The 22,710-nt window shown below is 55.0% G+C and overlaps 6 protein-coding genes across 6 annotated transcripts; 4 read left to right on the top strand and 2 right to left on the bottom strand.

The window, feature by feature from the left end:
• Positions 1-2,050: 2,050 nt before the first annotated feature.
• CORC01_01607 (fasciclin domain-containing protein) lies at positions 2,051-3,284 on the top strand (the record flags this gene model as incomplete). The annotated part of the gene is made up of 3 exons (XM_022613261.1): positions 2,051-2,159; positions 2,227-3,001; positions 3,074-3,284. The coding sequence occupies 3 exons, from the start codon at positions 2,051-2,053 to the stop codon at positions 3,282-3,284; spliced, it is 1,095 nt and encodes a 364-aa protein (XP_022480360.1).
• A 623-nt stretch (positions 3,285-3,907) lies between these two features.
• CORC01_01606 (uncharacterized protein) lies at positions 3,908-5,677 on the top strand (the record flags this gene model as incomplete). The annotated part of the gene is made up of 1 exon (XM_022613260.1): positions 3,908-5,677. The coding sequence occupies one exon, from the start codon at positions 3,908-3,910 to the stop codon at positions 5,675-5,677; it is 1,770 nt and encodes a 589-aa protein (XP_022480359.1).
• Positions 5,678-6,093: 416 nt separating this feature from the next.
• On the bottom strand, positions 6,094-8,848 carry CORC01_01605 (N-acetyl-gamma-glutamyl-phosphate reductase; the record flags this gene model as incomplete). The annotated part of the gene is made up of 2 exons (XM_022613259.1): positions 6,094-6,149; positions 6,217-8,848. 2 exons carry the CDS (start codon positions 8,846-8,848, stop codon positions 6,094-6,096), a joined length of 2,688 nt encoding a protein of 895 aa, XP_022480358.1.
• Positions 8,849-11,427: 2,579 nt separating this feature from the next.
• On the bottom strand, positions 11,428-12,423 carry CORC01_01604 (synaptobrevin; the record flags this gene model as incomplete). The annotated part of the gene is made up of 3 exons (XM_022613258.1): positions 11,428-11,447; positions 11,570-11,801; positions 12,307-12,423. The coding sequence occupies 3 exons, from the start codon at positions 12,421-12,423 to the stop codon at positions 11,428-11,430; spliced, it is 369 nt and encodes a 122-aa protein (XP_022480357.1).
• Positions 12,424-16,881: 4,458 nt separating this feature from the next.
• Positions 16,882-18,767, top strand: CORC01_01603 (glycosyl hydrolase family 76; the record flags this gene model as incomplete). The annotated part of the gene is made up of 3 exons (XM_022613257.1): positions 16,882-16,993; positions 17,048-17,152; positions 17,203-18,767. The coding sequence occupies 3 exons, from the start codon at positions 16,882-16,884 to the stop codon at positions 18,765-18,767; spliced, it is 1,782 nt and encodes a 593-aa protein (XP_022480356.1).
• A 1,991-nt stretch (positions 18,768-20,758) lies between these two features.
• On the top strand, positions 20,759-22,690 carry CORC01_01602 (cytochrome P450; the record flags this gene model as incomplete). Its single annotated transcript, XM_022613256.1, has 4 exons — positions 20,759-21,450; positions 21,529-22,016; positions 22,119-22,335; positions 22,489-22,690. 4 exons carry the CDS (start codon positions 20,759-20,761, stop codon positions 22,688-22,690), a joined length of 1,599 nt encoding a protein of 532 aa, XP_022480355.1.
• Between the last annotated feature and the right edge of the window lie 20 nt (positions 22,691-22,710).

The following is a 22,710-nucleotide window of genomic DNA, read 5'->3' as shown; positions in this document are numbered from 1 at the left end:
TATGGTATGAGTTGAGGATGGAAAGGTAAGGGCGGCGCTTATAGCGATACCACCTTTGCTTCTAGCAACGGGCAGCTCAAATCTGTAAACAAAAGGCCAGGCCAAAGCATCGTATTTAGAGAGCCAAAAGAAGCGGCAGTTTCTCTCTGATATTCTCCGTGCCTATCGCCGACTGGTTTGTGCATCTTTTCAAGTCGTTCCGACTTCGAAGTGCAACGATACGCGTGGCCTCGAGTAGGTAGGGTCTGGCGAGGCCACGTCCGCGTATAGGAATAACCAAATATTGCAGTTCATTTCATCAAGGCGAGAACTCGCCGTGCCAGTCAGCACCTTATTCCTTTCCGTGCGAACATGCCATTCATCAAGCGACTAGAGGTCATGGTCTCGACATCGGCCGTGGCTGAAGAGTGAAGACCGACGTTCAGCGCAGAAAAAACCCAACGCGAGGCGGACAGCAACAACAATGTCCTGCACGCGAAGGGGCGATCCCTGCTGCAGGCCACGGAACGTGTTTAAGCTTTCTTGAAAGAGTTACCGACGCTGCCGTGATAGCCATGCGCTCGGTCAACCAAAGTCCGGCATGCCTCTCCCAAGGCGCGCGGTAGATGGGATCGCTGCGGTGCATTGTGCTGCTGCGGTGCACAACGGGCAGCGCTACCGCGGAAGCAGGTTTGGGTGTCCAAGACAAGATCGTTGCAGGCGGTGCGGCGCGGTGCGGTGTATGTCTGTCAGGACTCAGGAGTTCCTGGGAGTTGCACTAAAATTGGCTGAGTCATCCACCACTAGCGCGGCTTCTTCTTGGACCAGGGAGCGCCCAACCGGACCCACTCCGGTCATCTCCACCCGGGGCTTCGATCCGCGAATAACTTCAACCCCAGCATGGTTTTCCATTTTGGAACCTGTCAGTGCATGTCTCAACCACCTCGAACTCTTCCGTGGCGTTCCATTTCCATTGGCTCCATTCTTTACAGATTCAGGTCACTCAATTATCTTCTTCTGGGTTATATGATAGCACCCGTGGTCTTTGCCAATGTCGCCGGCTTAGATTTGCACTACCTTTACCAAGACCTCTACCAAGTTGGTGCAGCTCAGCTTAGGGCCTGATTAATCTCTTTCCTCCCTCTCTTAGTCTTCCCAAAAGATGCGGCTCTACCGACAGCACGCGTCGCTCTTTCTGAAGAACCCACCCAAAAACTACTTTCCCCTTTCGTCTGAGAAGAGCCCCCACTCCGCATGGATGCGTTTCCGCCTGTTGCTCTGAGGCATGTTTCACCGTCATCCCGCCGCTTCTACTCGTCGATCTCCCGCACAGCACCTTTCGTACCGCCGCAATTGCTACCATCCCAGGCGAATGAGAGAAGGAGAATCCACCACCACTTCCCCTCAACCTTTCGTCGTACCGTATCTTGTTAGGGGGGGAGAAAAAAGCATGGTCAGGATGTGTTTCAACGTATTTTAATTCGCCCACTACGTATTGGCCTCTCCCCCCCCTCTCTCTCCCGGCGCAAAAGCCCAGTGTGTCTCTCTCCTCTTGTTTGCCTGATGTCATGAAAGGTAGTAGGTAGTAAGACTGATGAGTCCGCCATGCGTCGGGACGGCCGCGCCTCGGAGAGAAGTGTCAAGCTTGCTTCCACGGGTCCTCCCACGATCTACAAGGGCCTACGAGTCAAGCACAGATAACGGGTTGTAACGAGAGTATGAAAGAAGACGGAATTGCATCAGGACATAAAACAAAACCGGGTCCATAAAGGCCCACCTCGAATGCTTATTTTAGCAGTCGTATTGCAATGCTGAGGATGGTAGGTATTCGTAAACCAAGGGAAAGCATACGAACCGTCTGACCTTGGCAAAAGAAAAAAGTGTCGAGACATGCCTCCCCCGCCTCTCGGACCCGGAAGGTTGGGTTGAGACTTGTCAGTATAAGTATTACTAGACGGCTCGTTCCCGGAGATCGTCGCCTCGACTGAACCTAAATCAAAGCCGTCAACTTTCTGTCCTTCTTCTTCATCTACCGGGCTGGCTTCCCGTTTCCTTCGCCCGCTCCCGCACAATGCAGCCGACGAGCTTCCTGACGCTCGCCTTTGCTGCACTGGCGGCAGCGGCTCCACCTCTCAACGATGTGCTCAAGACGAACAGTGATTCCTTGAGCACTCTCAACTGTACGGAAACTTCCCAACTTCTGCGTGAGATAGGTAGACGAGAGAGTGGACCACTAACACCAAGCAGCGCTCCTGGCAAAGGTTCCAGTCCTCAACCAGACTCTCATAAAAGCCAAAGAAATCACCATCCTCGCCCCATCAAATGACGCCTTTGCCAAGATGATGCAGATGGACCCCACGTTTGCGCAAAAGGCGACCAACGTAACCTTCCTCACCGACCTCCTGAGCTACCACGTCGCCAGCGGCAAGACCACGGCCGCCATGTTCTATGACCAGCCCAAATTCGCCCAGACCCTCCTCCAGACGCCCACCGCCAACGTCACGGGCAACCAAAAGGTCGAGCTCGTCAGGAAGGGCGACCAGGGCAGGGTCTTTAGCGGCTACAAGCAGATGAGCGTCATCAACAAGGCCGACGTCGCCTTCCAGAACGGCGTGCTGCACATCATCGACACCGTCCTGACCGTCCCCGGTTCCCCCGCCGACACGGCCATGAACACGGGTCTCACGAGCATGGCGGGTGCGCTGGTCAAGGCCGGCCTCGTCGACGGGATCAACTCGTTGCAGGTCGCCACCATTTTCGCGCCGACGAATGCCGCGTTCCAGGCGATTGGCGCCACGGCGGCGTCGATGGAGCCCGCGGACCTCGCTCGGATCCTGCAGTACCACGTCCTCACGAACCAGGTCCGGTTCACCACGGGCGTCACGACAAAGATGGGATACAAGAGCCTGATGGGCGAGAAGGTCACGCTGCGGAAGGAGGATACCACCGTCTTTGCCAACTCTGCCAAGGTTACCATCAAGGATATCATCACCAGCGACGGGGTCATGCACGTCGTGGACAGGTACGTCCGTATCAACACCTCTCCCGTCTTGCGCGGGCAAGGGTTTTTCCCAACTCTCTAACAGACAAACAGTGTCCTCAACCCGGCATCACCCAAATTGGCCCCGGGCACGTCGACGGCGGCCTTTCCCGGAGCCGTCCAAGCTGCCAATGCCCCCTTCACCGACGGAGTCAAGCCGACTGCCAATTTTACTCCGGCCGGGTCGAGTTCGAAGAGTTTTGACGTCTCCCTCAAGTTTGCTATGTTTGGGTTCTTGGGCTGCCTTGCGATGGTATACCTGTAAAATCAAGGCGACGTCGCGTTACATGACTTTTCATTCTTTGAAGCTCTGGTCAGCAGATATTATCCACGAGAAGAATTACCTTTTCTCACATAATTACATTTAATTGGACTGGTATAATGCCATGATTGATCCTTGCTCCGCCATTGATTTGGCTTCGGTTTTCGAATCTGGCTTCCAAAAACCCCGTTTCTCACCTCCTCCATGCCTTACCTCTGTGTTGGGAAGAGGCAATCGGCCAAATCGGCCAACCAATCAATCAAGGAGCCTTGCGGCCAACACACCCGTTGGGCGGCATGCACGAAAGGATCCAGATGTGGATGGCGCTTACCCACTACCCTGTACTTGGCGTGATTGCCTGATAGCATGCGTTAGAGGGATGGCACACCAACTTCCCTCACATCAATGTTCAGCCTGATGGCAAGTCCATCTCACCCTCTGGCCATATTTAAGAGGCATCGTTTTCGGGATGGTCGACTCGGCGCCTCACTTCCTCAATTACGCATAGAATAAGAAAACTTTAACTCGCCGGCCCGCTACTCTCACACAGACTACACTCTCCGTCACCAAAGTTGAACGATACCTCAACACCTTGCACAAGTCAGCCTCACACCAGACTCATCTCAATGTGGCTCATCGACACAGAAACCCTAAAACTGGGACAGTTCATCGGAAGGAACATACCTTCCTACGCAATCCTCTCGCACACATGGGCTGAAGAGGAGGTTTCCTTCCAGGATATTCAGGGCCAGTCCCCGGGGCGGCAACAACCCACTGCCATCAACAAGATCGGATTTGCAAAAATCCAACGTACCTGCGCGTTGGCCCGCCAACAGGGCCTACAGTATGCCTGGATCGACACTTGTTGCATCGACAAGTCGAGCAGCGCCGAGCTCACAGAAGCGATAAACTCAATGTTCAAGTGGTACCAGCGCGCCAACGTCTGTTATGTCTGGCTATCTGACCTCATTCCTTCCACCAACATCTACAGTGACGACGGTGCCAGAGAGCTAGGTACATGCCGCTGGTTCACACGTGGCTGGACACTGCAAGAACTCATCGCTTCCAGGACAGTCCAGTTCTACGACCAAGATTGGACCCTCGTCGGCAGCAAGAGCGGCCTCCTCCGGCAGCTTCATGCTGTTACAGCCATCGACATCGACGTCCTCGGCGGTGACGAGCGCGCACTGACGTACACAACTGTCGCGGAGAAGATGTCCTGGGCTGCGGGACGGGACACTACCCGCATCGAGGACGCCGCGTATTGCCTGATGGGCATCTTTGACATCAACATGCCCCTCTTTTACGGCGAGGAGGAAAAGGCGTTTCAGAGGCTCCAGAACGAGATCCTAGCGAAGAGCAACGACGTGACGATCTTTGCTTGGGAGAGGGGCGAGCATAGACCGCCCCCGACGCAGTCGTTCCGTGACACCGAGGGCCAGAGGGTTCTCAGCGGTCTTCTTGCCGAGTCCGCCGACGATTTTGGCATCCACCGTCACCAGGGGAGGATTGACCCGACGTCTGGCAGGCGGCCGACGCTCCAGGTCACGAAGAGTAGCATTAAACTCTTCACCGAGCTCACCTGGGAAGAAGTGCCCGAGACCGGCGGCCGCCGCTATTACATATACTGCGGATCCCGTGATCAGGGTGAAGACATCATCATTGTCCGTCTCGTCAAAGTCGTGGGTGGCTCCTTTGTCCGGGAGAACATGGACCAACGTGCCCCGATCCCCAATCTCCGCTGGGACAGGTTCCGCCGCCGGGAGCTGAATTTGCTGGTCAAGTTCTCACCCTACCCAATCCGCCTCTTTAGTCACAACGTAGGGTTCCGAACCAGGTTGAAGTTTCGGTGCCCCGAGAATATGAGTGTAGCAGAGGCCTCACCCTGGTCGAAGTGGAACGATGAGGGATGCGAGTTTGTGGCGCACCCCAGGGCTTTCTGCGGATCGGTCCTCTTCCATATTAGGTGGCTCTTACCCTTCTCTGTAGGCCTCCAGAGGAGCCACAGTACAGACTATGTCTTCATTTTTGACTCTAATTTGCCTAATCGTACCGGTCTCAGCCCTTTTCTGATGAGGGGCACCCTCCTCGAGAGATACGGGGTATTCCAGACAAAGGTGGATTATATCAACTCCTACTTGGATTCCCAGAGGCCTGGCTCCTCGGTCTTTGACGATGTTGTCACGCGAGTAGGCCTGCCTATGGCAGACAAGGCTGTCATTAATTTGCCATCACCGAACCCGTCTGCGTTGTTATCGTTCAGTTGGACACATAAATCCGTAACATCTGGCGCTCGAACAGAAGAGTGGGAAGTCGCATTTGACATCAATTGGATGGGGGACAGAGCAGCGTCTTCCCAGGAAAATATAATCGATGGCGAGAATACGACATCTTAATACTCGGGAAAAAAAGGTCACTCATCTTCATCACGAAATGCGACAAGGAAGCAATGCTTTAAATATGTATAATTACCTCTTAACTCGTAACCCGGTATATACATGGATACATAACTCACATCATGAGAGATGGGTCCACGGATGAACGACCCGCCCCGGGTCCCCCGAAGAAGCAGGATAAGATAGAGAAACGTCTGAGAGCCCCCATTGGATCCAAAGGGACGTGGAGGCCAAAAAAAAAAAAAAAAAACCACGCAGGAAAGAGAAACCAGAGGGAAAGAGTTACTTGGAAAAAGAATAAAAAAAGTAAATGGCAAGATGCTTTTTGAACCGGTTTGACTCCAGATAAGTTTGAGTGTCCGCGCCGAGCCTTGTGAATCTAATCCGCCCCCTTGATCATTGGACGCCGATCCCCTTTACATGGTGGGAATACCTTCGTACTCGGCGTAGCCGAGAGCGAGGTTCATGTTCTCTGCAGGCGGAAATTAGTAAACGTGCTCTCATTAGAATTCTTGACGAGTGAAAAGGATCCCACTTACGAAGACATTGAGTCGCCGCGCCCTTGAGCAGGTTATCAATGGTGGCGCAAACAACAACGCGCTTGCCGCTGCTGTGGACAGCAAAGCCACCAATCTCAACACCGTGCTTGTTCATAATGTTCTTGACCTGCGGTGAGTCGCCAATGACCTTGACGAGCTTCTCGCCGGCGTAGCGGTCCTGGTAGATCTGGCGAATGTCGCGCGAGGTGATGGTCTTGTTGAGGGGGATGTGGATGGTGGCCTGGATGCCGCGGAACCAGGAGGCGACGTGCGGGGAAAAGGCGACGTCGGTGCCGAGCTTGGCGCTGATCTCGCGCTCGTGGATGTGGTCCGTCAAGCTGTAGGGCATGAGGTTGTCCTTGAGCAGGTTGACGTCGTTCTTGGGGGAGGGCTTGGTGCCGGCGCCCGAGTAGCCGGAGATGCCGAAGACGGAGGGGGAGCCGCCGAGGTGCTCGACAAGGGGAGCGATACCGAGCTGGGCGGCAGTAGCGTAGCAGCCGGGGTTGGAGATCTTATCCGCCTTGTAGATCTCGGAGCGGCCGGTCAACTCGGGAAGACCGTACGTCCAAGTGTTGTCGAAGCGGTAGTCGGCTGACAGGTCGACGATGACGCTGCGGTGGTCGGCGCCGGCCTTGCGGGCATCGGCAATGGCCTCAATGTAGGGCTTGCAGACGCCGTTGGGAAGAGCCATGACCCAGCAGTCGATGGCGCCCTTCTTCTCGAGCTCGGTGACCTGGTCAGGGCTCAAGTTCTCGTAGGTGATTTCACGCTTCGTGTAGCCCTCGAGCTTCTGGCCGGCGAGTTCACGAGACGAGACGTGTCTGAGGTCCATGTTGGGGTGGGCGTTGAGCATCTCAATGAGAGCCTGGCCGGTGTAACCGCGGGCACCGATCAAGGCGACACGCGAGGGGACGTCGTTGGAGGCGTTCTTCTTGCCCAGGGGAGGGTTGGGGTTGGTGGTGGTGTAAGTGGCAAAGGTACGCTTGCCGGAAAGGGTGGCGGCGGCCGGAGCCCAGGTCGGACGGCGAGCCATTGTCGAGAAGCCGCGGGCCTGGGCAGGCGCGGAAGACTGGTTGAGGTTCCGGCTTGAGGTCTGGGCGGCGCGGCGGAGGCGGGCCTCCAAGTTGGAGTCGCCGAGCATGGCTCTGCCATGAGCGTTGAACTCGTCGGTCAAGACGCCAAGCTCCTGGAGGTTGTCGATGCCGTACCAGAAGAGCTGGTTGCCCTTACTGGAGAAGCTTCCGTCGGCCTTGTCAAAGAACCAGGTGAGATTCTCGTCTTCCTCACTGACGGTCCAGACGAGCTTGGGGTGGTCCTTCTTGATGGCGTGGAATACGTTCTCAGTGACGTTGCTCAACCATCCCTCCTTGGTGACAGTGAGGGTAGCCAGAGTCGGGTGAGATCGGTTCTCATTGGGGGGCAGAACAATGGCGAGACAGTTCAAGGGCTCATCGTAGTAAGCCTTGAAGGGAGTGCCCCTGAGGAACTCAATGTATCGGTCGACCGTGGCCTCGGCGTCCATGCCCTCGCGATCACGGATGAGGGTCTGCTTCAGCTTGGTGAGGTCGGGGAACGATTCGATGCTGTCGGCAAAGGCGATCTTGTCTCCGCGGCGAATCAGGGTGCCGGCGCCGGAATCGGTGAACAATTCCTTCTGCAGGTCGCTGGGGTGGATGATGGCAACGCTGGAACTGCGTGGCAGTGTCTCCAAAAGCTCCTTGATCTCCTTGATCTTGAGGCGAGTGCCGTAGCGGCACCAGGACTGGGACATGAGGTGGTCGTACTCCTCGTCGAGGTTGATGTGAGAAATCTTGTCGCCAGTCTCGCCATTGAACAGACCGCCCTTCTCGGAAAGGTAGACAATCTTCAAGGGTTCCAACGCGCGGGCCAGCTCAGCCGCGGCGACATCGGCGTTGACGTTGAGGATCTGACCCTCAGTGGTCTCGGCCATGGAGGTGAGGATAGGGACGTAGCCCTGAGAGATGGCGAGCTCAACGGGCGCCTTGTCAACGCTGGTGATCTTGCCGACCAGGTTCCACTTCTCCTTGTCGAGGTAGTCGGCGGTGAGGACGGTGGTCAGAGGGCGAGTGCGGACGCCAAGGCTCTCGAGCTTCTCGACGAGCTTCATGTTCTCCTGGAGGAAGAGCTTGCGGGCAACGGTCAAGGTCTTGCCGTCGGTGACACGGATGCCCTCCTCGAACTGGGGCTCAACACCGGCCTCTTCAAGGAGTCGGTTCAGCTGAGGGCCCGCGCCATGGACAATGACGGGGTACAGGCCGACCTCGTAGAGGAAGGCGATGTTCTCGCAGAGGTCATCAATGTAGTCGGTGAGAATGGCACCGCCGACCTTGATAACAGCGAACTTTTGGGATGAAACGGAGGTGAAGTATGAGAGATATTGCTGGCCCTCGCGACGGCTGCCGATCTGGCTCAGTGTGCGAATGATGATGGCCCGGGTGCGGTCGCGGTTGGCCTGCTCGGATTGGGAGCCGGTGGAGGAGAGGGCGCGGATGGCATTGAGGGGTTGGAAGGGGTTGTTGACTCTGGTGACTGCGATGTTCTGGCGACGAGCGACACGAGGCACGGCGCGGCGGGCGCCAGCCCGAAAAACGGCAGAGGTTGCGGAGAGCATTGCGACTGTGTGGACTTTTGAGGGTAGAATCGTTAGTTAGGTTTGCGACGATGGCGAAGAACAGCAATTGAAAAGTCCATGTGCAAATCCGTTCCTTTCCTACCCGTTGTTCACTGCTCCTGTCCACACTCTCTTCCGTCTCCATCGTATTCCCTCGTCCTCGTTGTCGTTGCGGTCCGCATCCCGAGTAACGGCGGGAGAGCAATGTGGAGGAGGACAGACTCAAGGAAAGGTACAGATGGGGAAGTGAAGACGTTCGGGTAGAATTCAAGACGAGGAGCTCCTTCACAGAGCATTGGACCCCTCGGGAGGCTAGGGAAGACTCACACGCACAAACACCTCACAGCAGACTCGGGCAGTTTAGCTTCGAACTTGGTCTGACTTGACTGAGACTCTCTCACTCTTCTGGCGGCCGGCAAGATGGTCAAATTCCAGGTCAATTGACGGCCCTGGGGGGTATAACGGGTGGTGACGGGTACGAGGAAGAGGGGAGAGAGCAAGACAGAAAGGGACAGAGAGAGGGAGAAAAGTGCAAAAATAGGAACAGAAATTGGAGCGACGAGGCTTTTTACTTTTTGAGGCCTGCGAGACTATGACTGGGCGTGGTGTGGTGGGCGTGGTGCGTGGGCAGCGAGCCGGTAAGGTATGATGCAGGTGGAGGTGTGGAGGAGGGGCAGGGGCTCCGAGCACCCAGCAACTGTGCAGACCTGAGCGAGCGATCGAGCGCCAGCCAGAGGGAAAAAATCGACCGGTACCGCTCTGCTCATCGACTGGAAGTCTGCGACGGCCCGTCGCCGGCCGTCAGCACCTCACATCGGCACATTAGCGCCTTTTTGACAGCTGGCAGGTGATCGGTGACATGCGATCGCGGCCCACCCTGGAAGAGGAGCATTAACGAGCATTAACGGCGCGCATTCTCTTCTTCTCTCTTTTGTAATGCTGTCTGTTGTCTTCTTACTTGACGTAGTTTCTCATATCCTGTACACTACTTCCCCCTTGGAGCTCGCCCAAGACGTAAGAAAACGTCGAGAAGGTCAATCCCCGACGACGTTACCCTCTCGCTGCATCTCCGCTTGTCAACAGGGCACTTCGTCCACCTTGGAATGGAAGAGCCCCATTGTGAGTGGACACCCGGCTATTGGCCGGATCTGATAAGGAATCGCCCCGGTACGTACAGATCACCAAATGCTAGGCCGCCGGGATCTGCAGCAGCATGTCCTTTTTTTTTTTTTTTTTATACCCCTTGCACACAAGCTAAAAGAGGCATTTCCGTACCAACAGGCCCTGGAAAAAGTTACTTGAAAATTTCAATTCTCTGGGCTAGCGGAGCAATGGGGGAAGAGCGACGAAGCAGAAAAGCTGCATGCCCGACACGAGCCGAGGCAGGCGAGACAGCCGTGATCTGTCAAATGCTCCCGTTGTAGATGTTCGGAAGGGAAGGGGAAGGACCGTCACTGACTGTGTCTTGTTTCTTAACACCCTTACCGTGACTGTGCATACGTAAGGTTGCTCGGCAAATGTGTGTACCAGACATGAAAAAACATACCCAAGGTACTGAATCGTTCTTAGCCAAGTGGAAACGAAAAAGAGTGGACTGTCAACTCTAAACGCCTTCTCGGATCCGTACCAGAGCTGGCCCAAATTCCGATGCAATCCCGGGGACCGGTGCAGAGATCACCGAGCTTGAGATGAACTATTCAAGAACCGCCTTATCCGTACCTGCCGCGGGTTTATTGCTGCTACCTTATTCAGCACGTAGGGCCCAGGGCAGTATGCAAGACCGACTGGCTACCGTAGCCCTTGACCCTTCTTCAACCGTCGACACACGTACACACCGCTCGAGATCGTGGAGGCGATTGCAGACCCAGCCGAGCCCCCTTCAACATGTTCTCCAGCGGGCAGACCAGGCTAGACTGGTAAGGCTCACGGTTGCAGGACTACGAATGATTCCATTATTCTGATTCCTGCAACCTTGGTTCTTGATTCAACGAGCAAGTTTTGCACATTTGGATTCGACGTCGAGTCTCGCTTTTCTCTCTCGTCAAGAAAACGGAATACGAACGCAGAATTCCGGGTTCAGTGATCAACGATGAGCTAGAATATATGTAGTCGCAGTTGAGCTTCTAACGGGAAGTTCGTACGTTGGCAGACAACGTCCCACAGCGTTACTTTGGTCCAAAAAGACTCATCACTTCATTCATATACAACAAGCGACCAGACTGGATATCGCAACCAGGGCCAGTAAGAATTCAAATTACGCAAACGCCTGCCATCCCTCATACATACATGCGGTTGATCCGCAGCCGGGGCCGATGCGGCTAGCTTCCTCGGAACGAGTCCCGTAGCCGGCCAGCTGCAGGCCTTTGCATGCAGACCCGTTGAAGTAGATCGGAGTCCATTTCGAACAACCTCCGCGCTTCCCAAGTCATTAACCCGTAGAGGTGGCCCTGTGTGCCGCCTCATCCCCTCGTCTCCCACGGTTGCTCGAAGCCTGCGAGATGTCTGACAATTCATTTCCATATCATGAGGGCGAACCATGATCCCAAGGGGATAGTGTAATGCAAAAAGTGTGGTATCTGTTACTTGCGAGTAGCAACAACTGAAGGGGGTTTACGTTAGCGCGTTGCAACAACTACAACGATGACGATTGATTAGAGAGCCACATAGTAGATGGAGAGACGCGATCCCAAAGAAAAGCGCTCGAATAGAGAATGGACATACCGGCTGGAATAACAATGATGAGAATCAGGATGATGATGCCGGCAATCAGGCACATGCGCATCTTGACGTCCTTCCACCACATCTGCTTGCGGACGCGGTTGGCGCCCCGACGGAAGCCCTGGGCTGATACAGCCAGGTTGTCGGTCTTATCTTGCAGAGCATCCAGACGCTCGCCTCGTTGGGAGACCTTGTTGATGTTCTCGCGCATCACGCCGACGGTATCGTCGATTTGCTATTAATAGATCATCAGCACATGACTCTGGTGACACGGTTCCGAGAGCGCAGTAGGCGAAACAAATTTGCCCCCTGATTGCGACGCCCACGACGAAAACTACGAGCGATTGTTGTTCCTGCTGGTCATTTGCTGGGCGATCATAACGAGTCGTCGAATTGCATCGTTTTCAATTTGTTGACGATTTCCCCGTTGCTGTTGTCGATTGGGTTGGCCAGGGAACACGGTTGGCTTTCGGGCGACCGTCGTCGACGCGATGAGCATTGCAGAGCAGGACATTTGTGCATCTCCGGCTCGGCAGCGTGCAATATCCTTTCTCGTCATACTCCGGCTGACGAGCTGGATAATTGATGCGATAGCCCGATCTGGCGTAGTCGGCGAAAGCTTAGGTCGGGCGGGTAGCTCGGTCGGTCGTCGTCATCAGGCGTCGGGCAATCCGGGGCAGAAAGTCGAACCAAGAAAACCACGTCACGATGGAAAGAACAAGAAACGCAGCGCAACTTACAGCTTGCAGAGCCTGAGTCCTCGCATTGCCGCCAGCGCCTCCTTGCTGTTGCGTGTTGGCCGTGTTTGCGGCCTGGCCGCTGGGGATGTACGGGTCGTAGGGGGCGTCTTCGGGCATTGTCGCTGTGGTGACGGAGATGTGAGAAGAGTGAAGTTGGGGTTTGCTGGCGGAGCTCGCAGCTGCAGCTGGTGGATTAAGTCCTGTTTCGGACGAGCGAAACTGAAGTTTGACGTGAACGACTTTCGGAGTTTGCTGGAGGATGCAGATGGAGATCGGTCGCGATTTGTTGATTGACGGTGGTCGGAGAGTGCAGTGTGGTTGGGAAAGAGGAGAAAAAGTGGTTGGAGGGTGTAGGCGGGCTGATGAGGTGCTTAAGTTCAGGTTCAGGTGATGAGACGTCTCCGGCTTGGAAAAAGAGGCGAGAGCCCAGCCGAAACAAGGTGTCCGTCTGAGGATTTAGGGGGGGATGCGCTGCGGTTTCTTGCTGGGGGGTGGCACGGGGGCACGGGGGGGAGGAGGACGGTTGGAAGGGGACAACCACGGCCACCTTGGGGGATGCTGGACCACTAATTTTAGTCGAGCTGGGAACGACCCAGCCACAGGAACAAACTAGGAACAGGACCTCCAAAGGGCGGGAAGAGGCGCAGAGACGCGCGACAAGGCCATGGACCCGACCGATAGCGACAAAACGAGTGATTCCAGTGGTGGGATGGGAGAAGCACGGCCGCCTGGACGGAGACGGGGCACCGGGGGGGTTCAAGAAGAGGCATGGTGGAACGGTTGACGAGAACCAATCAAAACGGCCGTTTCGAGCAGGTCGGAGACGGACTGAGCGGTACGTTCCTTGGTCTGGTGCCTGGGGAACCTAGCAAAAAGTGGAAATGCGCAGTCAGTCCCGTCGTGAACGCCGTGGCTCTCCCCTCCAACTCAAAAAGTCTGCTGTTCATTTGACTCTCCCTGCCTGCGGGTGTCCATGAACATGACAAAGGCCCAGCAAAGGTTGTTCCTTGAATACGAAAGAATCTGGAAGCGTCCAGCGTCCCCGGGTCAGCACTGACATTTCCTCTCCAGCTTCCCTTGCGACTGAGAGGACAATTATCGTAGTTACGCAGGCTGTTTCCGAAGGGCCATTTCCATGGAGACCTTGCTCCGACCTTCCCAATGTGATGGGCTGAGAAGGTTTGGCATCCGCTCCGTCACCTTTCTACTACGTACGCAGCAAGGTGTTTCTCGACGCCTCCCAAGGAGCCGGTGCCCACGGACTGTAGGGTCGTCACAGCCTGGACCCGACGGAACTGAATTGCCCCGGAGCCATGACTTGCACCATGCCACCATCCCATCTCATCCGATCCTCAACTTCGCCTCTTGGCGGCACGTGAAAGCCAGCCATGTGATGCTCGTATTCTCCCCGAACACGATGGAGATCTCGGATCCCTTCATTTGCCGCTCCGTGTGGCTTGATTATAAGCGGGGACCTTTCGTAAAGAATATCTGGGCCAGTACTGTGGCGTAGCAGCGTGGCGTCACATCCCAGAAGCGAACATCACAGACGGAAAGCGGCCGGTCATTCCAAGAGGTATACCTTCGCAGTCAGAGCCGACGTTGGCCTCTGGACGGAGACAGAATTGAATAACATCGACAGCAACCTACTCAAACCACCCCGTGGATGTTGAAAGCGTCTGCCGCTGTTCCTGGGACCAAGAGGATGCAGGAAAAAACACTCGTTGCGGCACACGTTCCATCGTCGATAACACGAAGACGGCAACGATATAACCTCATGCGCATCTTAGAACCCGTGTCGTTTCCGCACGTACTACGTCGCCGTTGCAGAAACACCTCCCATGAAGCAAGTTGCGAAGCTGATCTTGCCGCTTGCGATATCCCAACTAACCCTAGACGGTCGCTACGTCGTTTCATCGGCTTACCGGTCGGACTGGTTCATTTCCATGAGCATCCACGAATCACGACTGGAAAGCTAGCATGGCCAAATTTGCTTGAACACATCACAATCTAAGGCTTGGTTCCGAGGAATGGACTTTCCGAGGGCAAATTGCGCTTTTCGCAATCAGCAATGCGGAATGATGAGACTCAATGCCAGCGAAGCAGCCGGTGACAAAGCGGACCACGTACCACGATGTTCGCTGGCATGCTGCTTTACCGTTGCCTAGGTCGAATGGACACGCATTCTTGCCTGCAATGCTTGGAAGACCTCTCAGAATGCGAGCCTGGCTGCGTTCGCAATGCGACGGTTTACTCACGGCTGGGCCCATGAACGAACCTTTTCATAAGATCGGCTCCGAGTTCATGGCCCATAGGCGCGCGCTGGCGGCTGGCCTGATGCACTTGTGGAATGGAACGACCAAGTGATGAAGCTAAATCGTTCGCGGAAATAGGGTCACTCGCTCGAGCAACCGCCAAGCGTCAGGTCGACGAGCTTCAGAACGGCTTTTAAACGGCAGGGGACAAGAAGACACGACAACGTAGTGGAAAGCGGTCATCCATATGACTTGGATCGTCTGCACCGAAAGCATCACATCGCTCCAAGAGTCCAAGCAAACAACATCAGAAGCCGATGGAATCAAGACCTTATTCTCGGCGGTGTCAAGATTCTTGGCAGCGGCCTACGGCGATTTCCCCGCTCGCTACCGATTTTTATTCCTTGCGACAACCGGCTTCTAGCAGCAGGGCGGCGGCGGCCCAGCCAGCTTTGGGTTGTTTTGGTGGGTTCTTTAGGTGGGTTCTTTGGGTGCGGATTGGGCCAAGTCTACAGCAGTCCGTGACCAGCGGCATATTGGCCCTGTCGCTTCCTAGCCATCCCAGATGCTCTGCTGATCATCGACGTCAGCTGGCCCCGTTTTATTCATGTTATCCATTCAAGTTATTCAAGCGGAAGTCCAACGAGTGGCATCATACCGCCCAGAAGCTGCCCGCACCGCACCGTCTCGCTGGGCAAGCACGCAAGGTTGCAGCGCACTCGGTCAAGAAACCAGTGTAGTAAACCAACACCACGAATACACTATGCTGTTCACAAAGTCAATCCACCAAAGTGTCGTCTGGCTGTGTGACCAGGCGCAAAGTATAATTCGAACAATAGCAGCCACAGTGTCACTGATCAAAAGACGAACCAGTGGGCCCGCCCGACCCTGAAAGCAGAAGCAGGCCGGAAAACCTCGATAATTTAGTGTTTCTCGAAACGAACCTTCGCCATTGGGTCGAGAGCGGTACAGAAACGAACAGCCCCAGCGGTGCCCAGCTGCGTCCGGAAACGTCACCCACCTGCTTCCCGCAGTGCGGGGGGATGCCAGCGACGGGTCAGCATGGTGCAGCACCAAGCTCATGGGATGGCAGGGTTCAGACTACAGCCGGACGCGCTGTGGATGGGACGGTTGCACAAGCACCACGATCAGGTTCAAACAAGCTCAGCTGCCAATGCTAAAGCTAGAACAGAAGCATGGAGGAAAGCCAAAGCCCAGGGCAGACTGGCACACTGGCAATGGGAAAGACACAAAATACCTACGGCATCAAATCATGAAACCACAACAAGCATACACGACGGTGAGACATTGTCAATTGTAAGACTGGGTCTTGTCCAGCTGGTTTCGCGATTGCCTGATTATCCAGTCTTACCAGTCCCGAAATGCACTCGGCTCTCATGCCTCGGTGTCTGTCCTATTTGTTGTTCCCCAGTCCAACTTTGGCCAGAAACGCAGGCGGATCTCGTCTTGCTGGATCCTCTTGGCAAAGTTCGTATTGCTCCTGGGGAGCCATTTTAGTGAGCCTTCGCCGCTTCTCTACCTCTGGTGGTCCTTCGACTGGAACGGTTCCGTCTTTGCTGGTGTCCTGTACTGCTCCTGACCAAACTCGTATTTACTTGGGGTTGGAAGCAGCTCTTTCCTCCCACCTCCGTCTCTATTTCTCTCGGGCGACTACGGCGGACGCGGACCTGGAAGCAGCAGCAGCAGCATCAGTCAAGCAGCAGAGGCAGCAGAGGCAGCAGCAGGCGAGCGCAACTCCACCGCCGTCATCGCTCCTCCTCCATCCTCCTCGTTACTTCGGCCTGGACGGCGCGAATCTGGATTTCGAACCTGGCAAACCTTGCCTGACCACATCGGAAACTGACAAGGTGGTACTGCTTCTTTGAGGGGGGCGTTCAACCTGCATGCACGTACGTGCCAACACCAGCATACAAGTACACGCACTTTCCCAGGGTGTGAAGTCTTGGTGTGGTGTGGACAGACTAGCCGCCATACGAATTCACTTCTCGCCGAGGAGGGGGAAAACGCCAACCGACCTTGCCGGCCGGTTCCTAGCTCACATCATCGGAGCTATTCCATTACCTCACGAACGTGGCTCGACTCCATGCGCACCATCTGCCCGGTCTACGCCAGGAAGTCTTGATCTTGTTCAAGTTTTGGCCGCTTGCTAATTCCAGCATTGCGGCATCCACTCGTTCTCTGTTTTTGACACTTAATCGACGCTCCCCCCCCCCTCCCCGGGTTCTGAACCTACAGTCCTGTCTTTCATGCGGTCCGTTCATTGAAACCAACGATCCTTCCTACTCCAACCTCCCGCATCATGACCGCACTGCGGGGCCGGCCATCATGGTCTGTAAGCCGGCTTCTGCCGGCTTTCTTGCTGGCGACCGTCCATTTCACCACGGCATACGACCTGGACACAAGTGACGCCAGTAAGCGCAAATGAAAATCTGTGAACGACCTCGACTTACAAGTGTTGTGCACAGGCAATGTCAAAACCATCGCGAGATCGATGACTGAAGATCTGATGTCGTTCTACGACGGAGACAAACCTGGCAAGACCCCAGGTCTTCTCCCCGATCCATACTACTGTAAGTGCATATCCGAATCCTTGTCCTGCTCCCGACTAACACCATGCCAGGGTGGGAGGCCGGCGCTATGATGGGTACCATGATCGATTACTGGTACTACACAGGCGACAGCACCTGGAATGATGTCGTCACCCAGGGTCTCCTCCACCAAGTCGGTAAATACAACGATTACATGCCAGAGAACCAGACCCGTACCGAGGGAAACGATGATCAAGGATTTTGGGGACTCGCTGTGATGTCCGCCGCCGAGTATGGGTTCCCCAACCCCCCCGATGATCAGCCACAATGGCTTGCATTGGCACAGGCTGTCTTCAACACCCAGGCCGCACGCTGGGACCCCGATCATTGTGCAGGAGGACTTAGATGGCAGATCTTCCAGTGGAACAACGGCTACGACTACAAGAACACCATTTCCCAAGCTTGCTTCTTCGCTCTCGCCGGGCGACTGGCTGTGTACACCGGCAATTCGTCCTACTCCGAATGGGCAGAGAAAACCTGGGATTGGATGGTTGGGGTCAACTTCATCTCCGACGATTATTATGTCTACGACGGTGGCCACATTCAGTACAACTGCACCAACATCGTACCGTATCAATGGACGTACAACGCTGGCGGCATGATCCTTGGTGCTGCCGCCATGTACAACCACACTGGCAGCGAGGTGTGGAAGAACCGACTCGACGGACTGGTCAAGGGCGCAGATGTCTTCTTTGTCGGCGAGGAAAAGAATATCATGCAGGAGGTAGCATGCGAGACGGTTGGACTCTGCAACCTCGACCAGCAATCCTTCAAGGCGTACCTAAGCCGCTGGCTAGCGGCCATCACCAAATGGGCTCCGCACTTGACGGACGGCATCATGGCCAAGATTCGCCCTTCATCTATCGCAGCTGCATCGCAGTGTAAGGGCGGCACGAACGGACGCATGTGTGGTTTGAAGTGGACCGAAAACGGTACTTGGGATGGAATGCAGGGTGTTGGACAACAGATGGCCGCCCTCGAAATCACGCTCGGCAACCTCATCGAAACTTCTAGTGCACCCCATACTGCAGACGTTGGCGGTACTTCCCAAGGCGATCCTGGAGCTGGAGGTAACGACATCGGCCGGACGATCCCAGCGGTCTCGAATTTACCACCACTAGGCGGCGGTGACACGGCCGGTGCAGCAATCTTGACGATGGTTGTGCTTGGACTCCTGGTTGTGGGTGTTATTTGGATGATGATGGACGAGACGTCTAAAAAGCCTATGAAGGAGCGATTCTTCGACTTCCGTTCCGCGCTCATCGGCGGCGGTGGCCTTGCTGCACTAGCTACCAGGCGGAAGAACGAAGAGATGATTGAGAAAGGCAAGGGGATCGACAACGATGCATCGAGTGACGGTGGCAGTTCGCGTGAGAATGGAATACTATCTCCTTTACCGACCAAAGGATACATAATGAGCAGACACCAAGGCCTTCCGCAACGAGGGAGCGTGCTCTCTCAGATGAGCGGGACGACTGCAGTCCCGGACCCGCCGTCAGGAATCCCCATGGTTCGGGAGAAGAGATTGAGCAGGAAGAGTCGAAATCCCGCGTTACGCAACAGCATTGCATCCCAGCGATCGGCACGGATTGAGTAAGTTCTGCCTCACTATACGGTCGAGGTTCATTCAGGTAGAGGAGCAAACTGCATTCAACATCAAAGGCGTTCATAGCGAGGAGGAGTAGACTTCTGGAACATACTTGGGATTTTACATATGCATTGGGTTGGCATCAACTGGCATTCATTGGAGAGAAAAACGCAACAGCTATGGCCGGCTATAACGACAAAATCAGCTCTCGAGCATCTACAGCCGCAGAAGAGCCCACAACATTATGACGACTTGTATATAGATAGATGATGCCAATTGTAATTGAAGCCGCTACTAGCCATTTTACACAAGAAGGAAGTGGAAAATAAAATAAAAATACATGAAGATGGGTGGCAGAGAGGGAGATTTCAATGCTCGATGAGAACTGAGAATATTTCTCTGATCCTCATGCTTCTCAACGGTCTAGGTTTCGAAGGGCGTTACTTCCCGGCTACCCCGACGGCCATCCTCGATGGGGCTGCACGGCGCCGCATCCAACTCCGTCCGCCGGACCGTCGGGCCATTTGTCGCGGCGGTTATCCGAGGCGGAGCTCTCCACACAAAGCTTGGCTCCAAGGCGAGAGCCCCAAATACGAGGTAATAATAACGTAGGATAGAGTTTCCAAGCCTTCCGGCGGTTCATTTACACAAGAAAGCACTGGAAAACCTAGAATGGCAGAATAGCCAGGGAGCCAGAGGGATTCAGATAGACAGCTACGTGTACGTAGTTAGTTGTATGGGTTTTGTTCGCTCCATTTCTCGGGTTTGGCCTCCCAGCGTGCCTTGTCACTTTGAAGTTTGACAACTCGATTCACCGACTGGTAAGATTTGATCCCCTTGTCATTGGCACATCACACTTTTCCCATGGATGTGCAACCATCGGTCTACCGCGGACACACTCACACGCTCACGCAAGCAGTCGTATTATTTCCCCCCGCCTCAAGGATCCAAAGTCGGCCAATGGTGGGCTAGGTAATTCGTTCACATGCCGAGCACGAAAGGTGAGAAAAAGGTGGTGAGGTGGGCATGTCTCGAGGATGGTGTTGGTGTAACCATGTCAGATTACGATGATGGAACGATTATGGTCGCCTTGGCGGGATCTTTGCGGGATCTTTGCGGGATCAAATATCATATCCGAGGTTGTTGTTCCTCGTCATGGCAGATCTTTCAGCCGCCTTTTCTTTTTTGGCTTACTTATTCTAAGCTGAGGAGGCTTTACAACCTGGAGGTCAGCCCTACACGGTCGTTCTGCTCCCCGGTACCTAGGCTGGTTTCTGCCGAACTTCCTGATGTATTTTCGCGGGGAAAATCATGGGTGTGACGGCAACTTGGGTGGCTAGTAGGACCACATATCCGGCGGATTGGAGGGGGTAGAGAACTAGCTTGGAAGCCGTAGCGTAGCGTTCCCGTAAAGGCTGCTTGTCTATTGGGTACTAGTAGCCAAACTGCCGTTCTTAGACGGGGCGATATGTCGAGGGCTAGCTTAGTCCTGGAGAGAAGGTGAGGGGAAACCCCCAGGGATGCTATGAGATGGCGATGTTACATCATTTGACGGACACCCCCCGAGGGGGTGCACACACACACACACACACACATGTGATCGACTGGACACCTCAAACATGTCCTTGACGGAGACTTTCTATAAGATATACAGTTATGGCAGGCAAAGCGTATTTCATGGGTTACTCGTTACTTTATTCAGTGGACTATCGAAGGCGAACATCCAACCAAACCGGACCCCTCCCGACTCGGAGCAAAAACCTTGGGCCAGCTAATTGGAGACCTCTCCCCGTCTGATGTTGTACCAGCCTTCGTCGGACACACCGGCACGGACATTACGTGAGCGAATGTCTGACTGCGAATTCAGTTTCATTCATAACTGCTGAGGGGTCGTAGAGCTACGAACGCTGGACGCGAAACCAGACTTTTGCTCTCACTTCATCTCACCCCCCTCACAACGACTGAGCGGTTTTTCCACCCAATAATAAAGTGACGCAAACATGGCACGAGCATACCTCTATGCAGCTTCATCCGCTGCCCTTGGAACTTACATTCTGTGGACGTTGGCAGAGAAGTACCTCTCCTGGGCCCACGGCTCCCATCTCACAGGAAACCATGCCCTCACCAGCCCGGTCCTCGCCACGATCCTCATCCTCCCGACCCTCATCTTATACAAAAAAGCATGGTACCTCTTCAAAATGAAAGCCCTCCACTGCGGCGCGGCGCCCGTGTACCCGCACAAGGACCCGATCCTGGGCAGCGACTGGACCCGCGCCTCGCTCGCCCGCCAAAAGGAGCACAACCTGCTCGAGTGGTGGCAGGACGTCTTTAGCAAGCTGGGCAACACGTGGTGGGTCAAGACGCCGGGCGGGTGGGTGCTCATGACGAGCGAGCCCGAGAACCTCAAGACCATGTTGGTGACGTCGTTTGAGTCGTTCATCATTGTCGGGCCCCGGCGGGAGGCCGTGGTGCCGATTCTGGGGGAGGACGCCATCTTTTCGGCCAACGGGGAGGTGTGGCACGGCGCCCGGGCGATGATGCGGCCGAGCTTTGTGAGGAATCAGCTTGCGGATTTGAAGTGTTTTGAGAGGCATGTTGGTAATCTTATTGGGAACATACCCAAGGACGGGGCCACGGTTGATTTGCAGGCGTTGTTGTATATGATGACCATGGACTCGGCGACTGACTTTATGTGAGTTTTTGGATATTCACAAAGAAGAAAGGGGGTTGGCTAGTGAAGGGAGTGATGTACTAACACTGCCTTTTACAGGTTCGGACATTCAACCAACATGCTCACGACACCTTCGCCAGAAGCCCGTGACTTCACGTCGACGTTTGAGTACATCACCACCCGCTCCGCGATCCGCTCCCGTCTCGGCCTGCTCACCTTTCTCGACAATGACAAGAAATGGGACGAGGGGCTCAAGAAGATCCACCGCTTCTGCGACAACTACATCCGCAACGTCCGGTCTGCCGACGAAGAGGCAGAGAAAGACCCGGAGAGGGGCTACGTGTTCCTCAATGAGATGATTGGGAAGCCCGGGCTGACGCCCGACTACATTCGCGCGCAGCTGCTGTCCATGATCCTCGCCGGGCGGGACACCACGGCGTCGACGCTGTCTGCGCTGTTCTGGGTCTTGCCCCGGCGGGCCGACGTCGTGAAGAGGTTGAGGGTGGAGGTGGAGGCGCTGGAGGGGCGGAGGCCTACGTGGGAGGAGATGAAGGATATGAAGTACCTGAACATGGTGCTCAAGGAAGGTGAGAGTTTTTTTTTTTTTTTTTTTAATATCTCCCCGACGAAAAGACCTGATGGGAGGAGAACTTTGGAATAGAGTGCTGACGAGATTGCGGCTTACCTAGTCCTGAGGCTGTACCCGACTGTGGCGAGCATGTCGCGCGGCACAGCACGGGATACGACGCTGCCCGTGGGCGGGGGGCCCGACGGGAAATCGCCCGTCTTCGTCCCGAAAGGCACACCCGTGCGGTGGCCCCTGTACTGTCTTCACCGGAGAAAGGATCTATACGGAGAGGACGCTGACGAGTTCCGTCCTGAACGCTGGGAGGAGATACGGCCGTCGTACGTTTTGAAACCCCGCCCCCCTTCCAACCTCCTTTGCACACATTCTGCTATTTCTCCGCCAGTTTGACTCCCTTGACAACAATGCCTGGGAATTGGTTCCATGATGAGAGGTTTTCTTTTGCTGATTGGTTGGAAACTCAACTGTTGCAGGTGGGACTATCTCCCCTTCTCCGGCGGTCCGCGGATCTGTATCGGGCAGCAGTTTGCCCTGACGCAGATGAGCTACTTTGTGGTGAGAATCTTGCAGACTTTCAAAGACATTCAACCGAGGGACGAGAGGCCTATGCTGCAGACCGTGGGAATCACGACTAAGTTGGCCAACGACGTCCTGTTGAGCTTTACGCCTGCTTAAAACGCGCGTCTCGATGCACA

Source organism: Colletotrichum orchidophilum, assembly GCF_001831195.1.
Source record: "Colletotrichum orchidophilum strain IMI 309357 chromosome Unknown Scaffold_8.1, whole genome shotgun sequence".
Classification (NCBI taxonomy): domain Eukaryota; kingdom Fungi; phylum Ascomycota; class Sordariomycetes; order Glomerellales; family Glomerellaceae; genus Colletotrichum; species Colletotrichum orchidophilum.
This window is presented reverse-complemented; position numbering and strand designations above follow the sequence as displayed.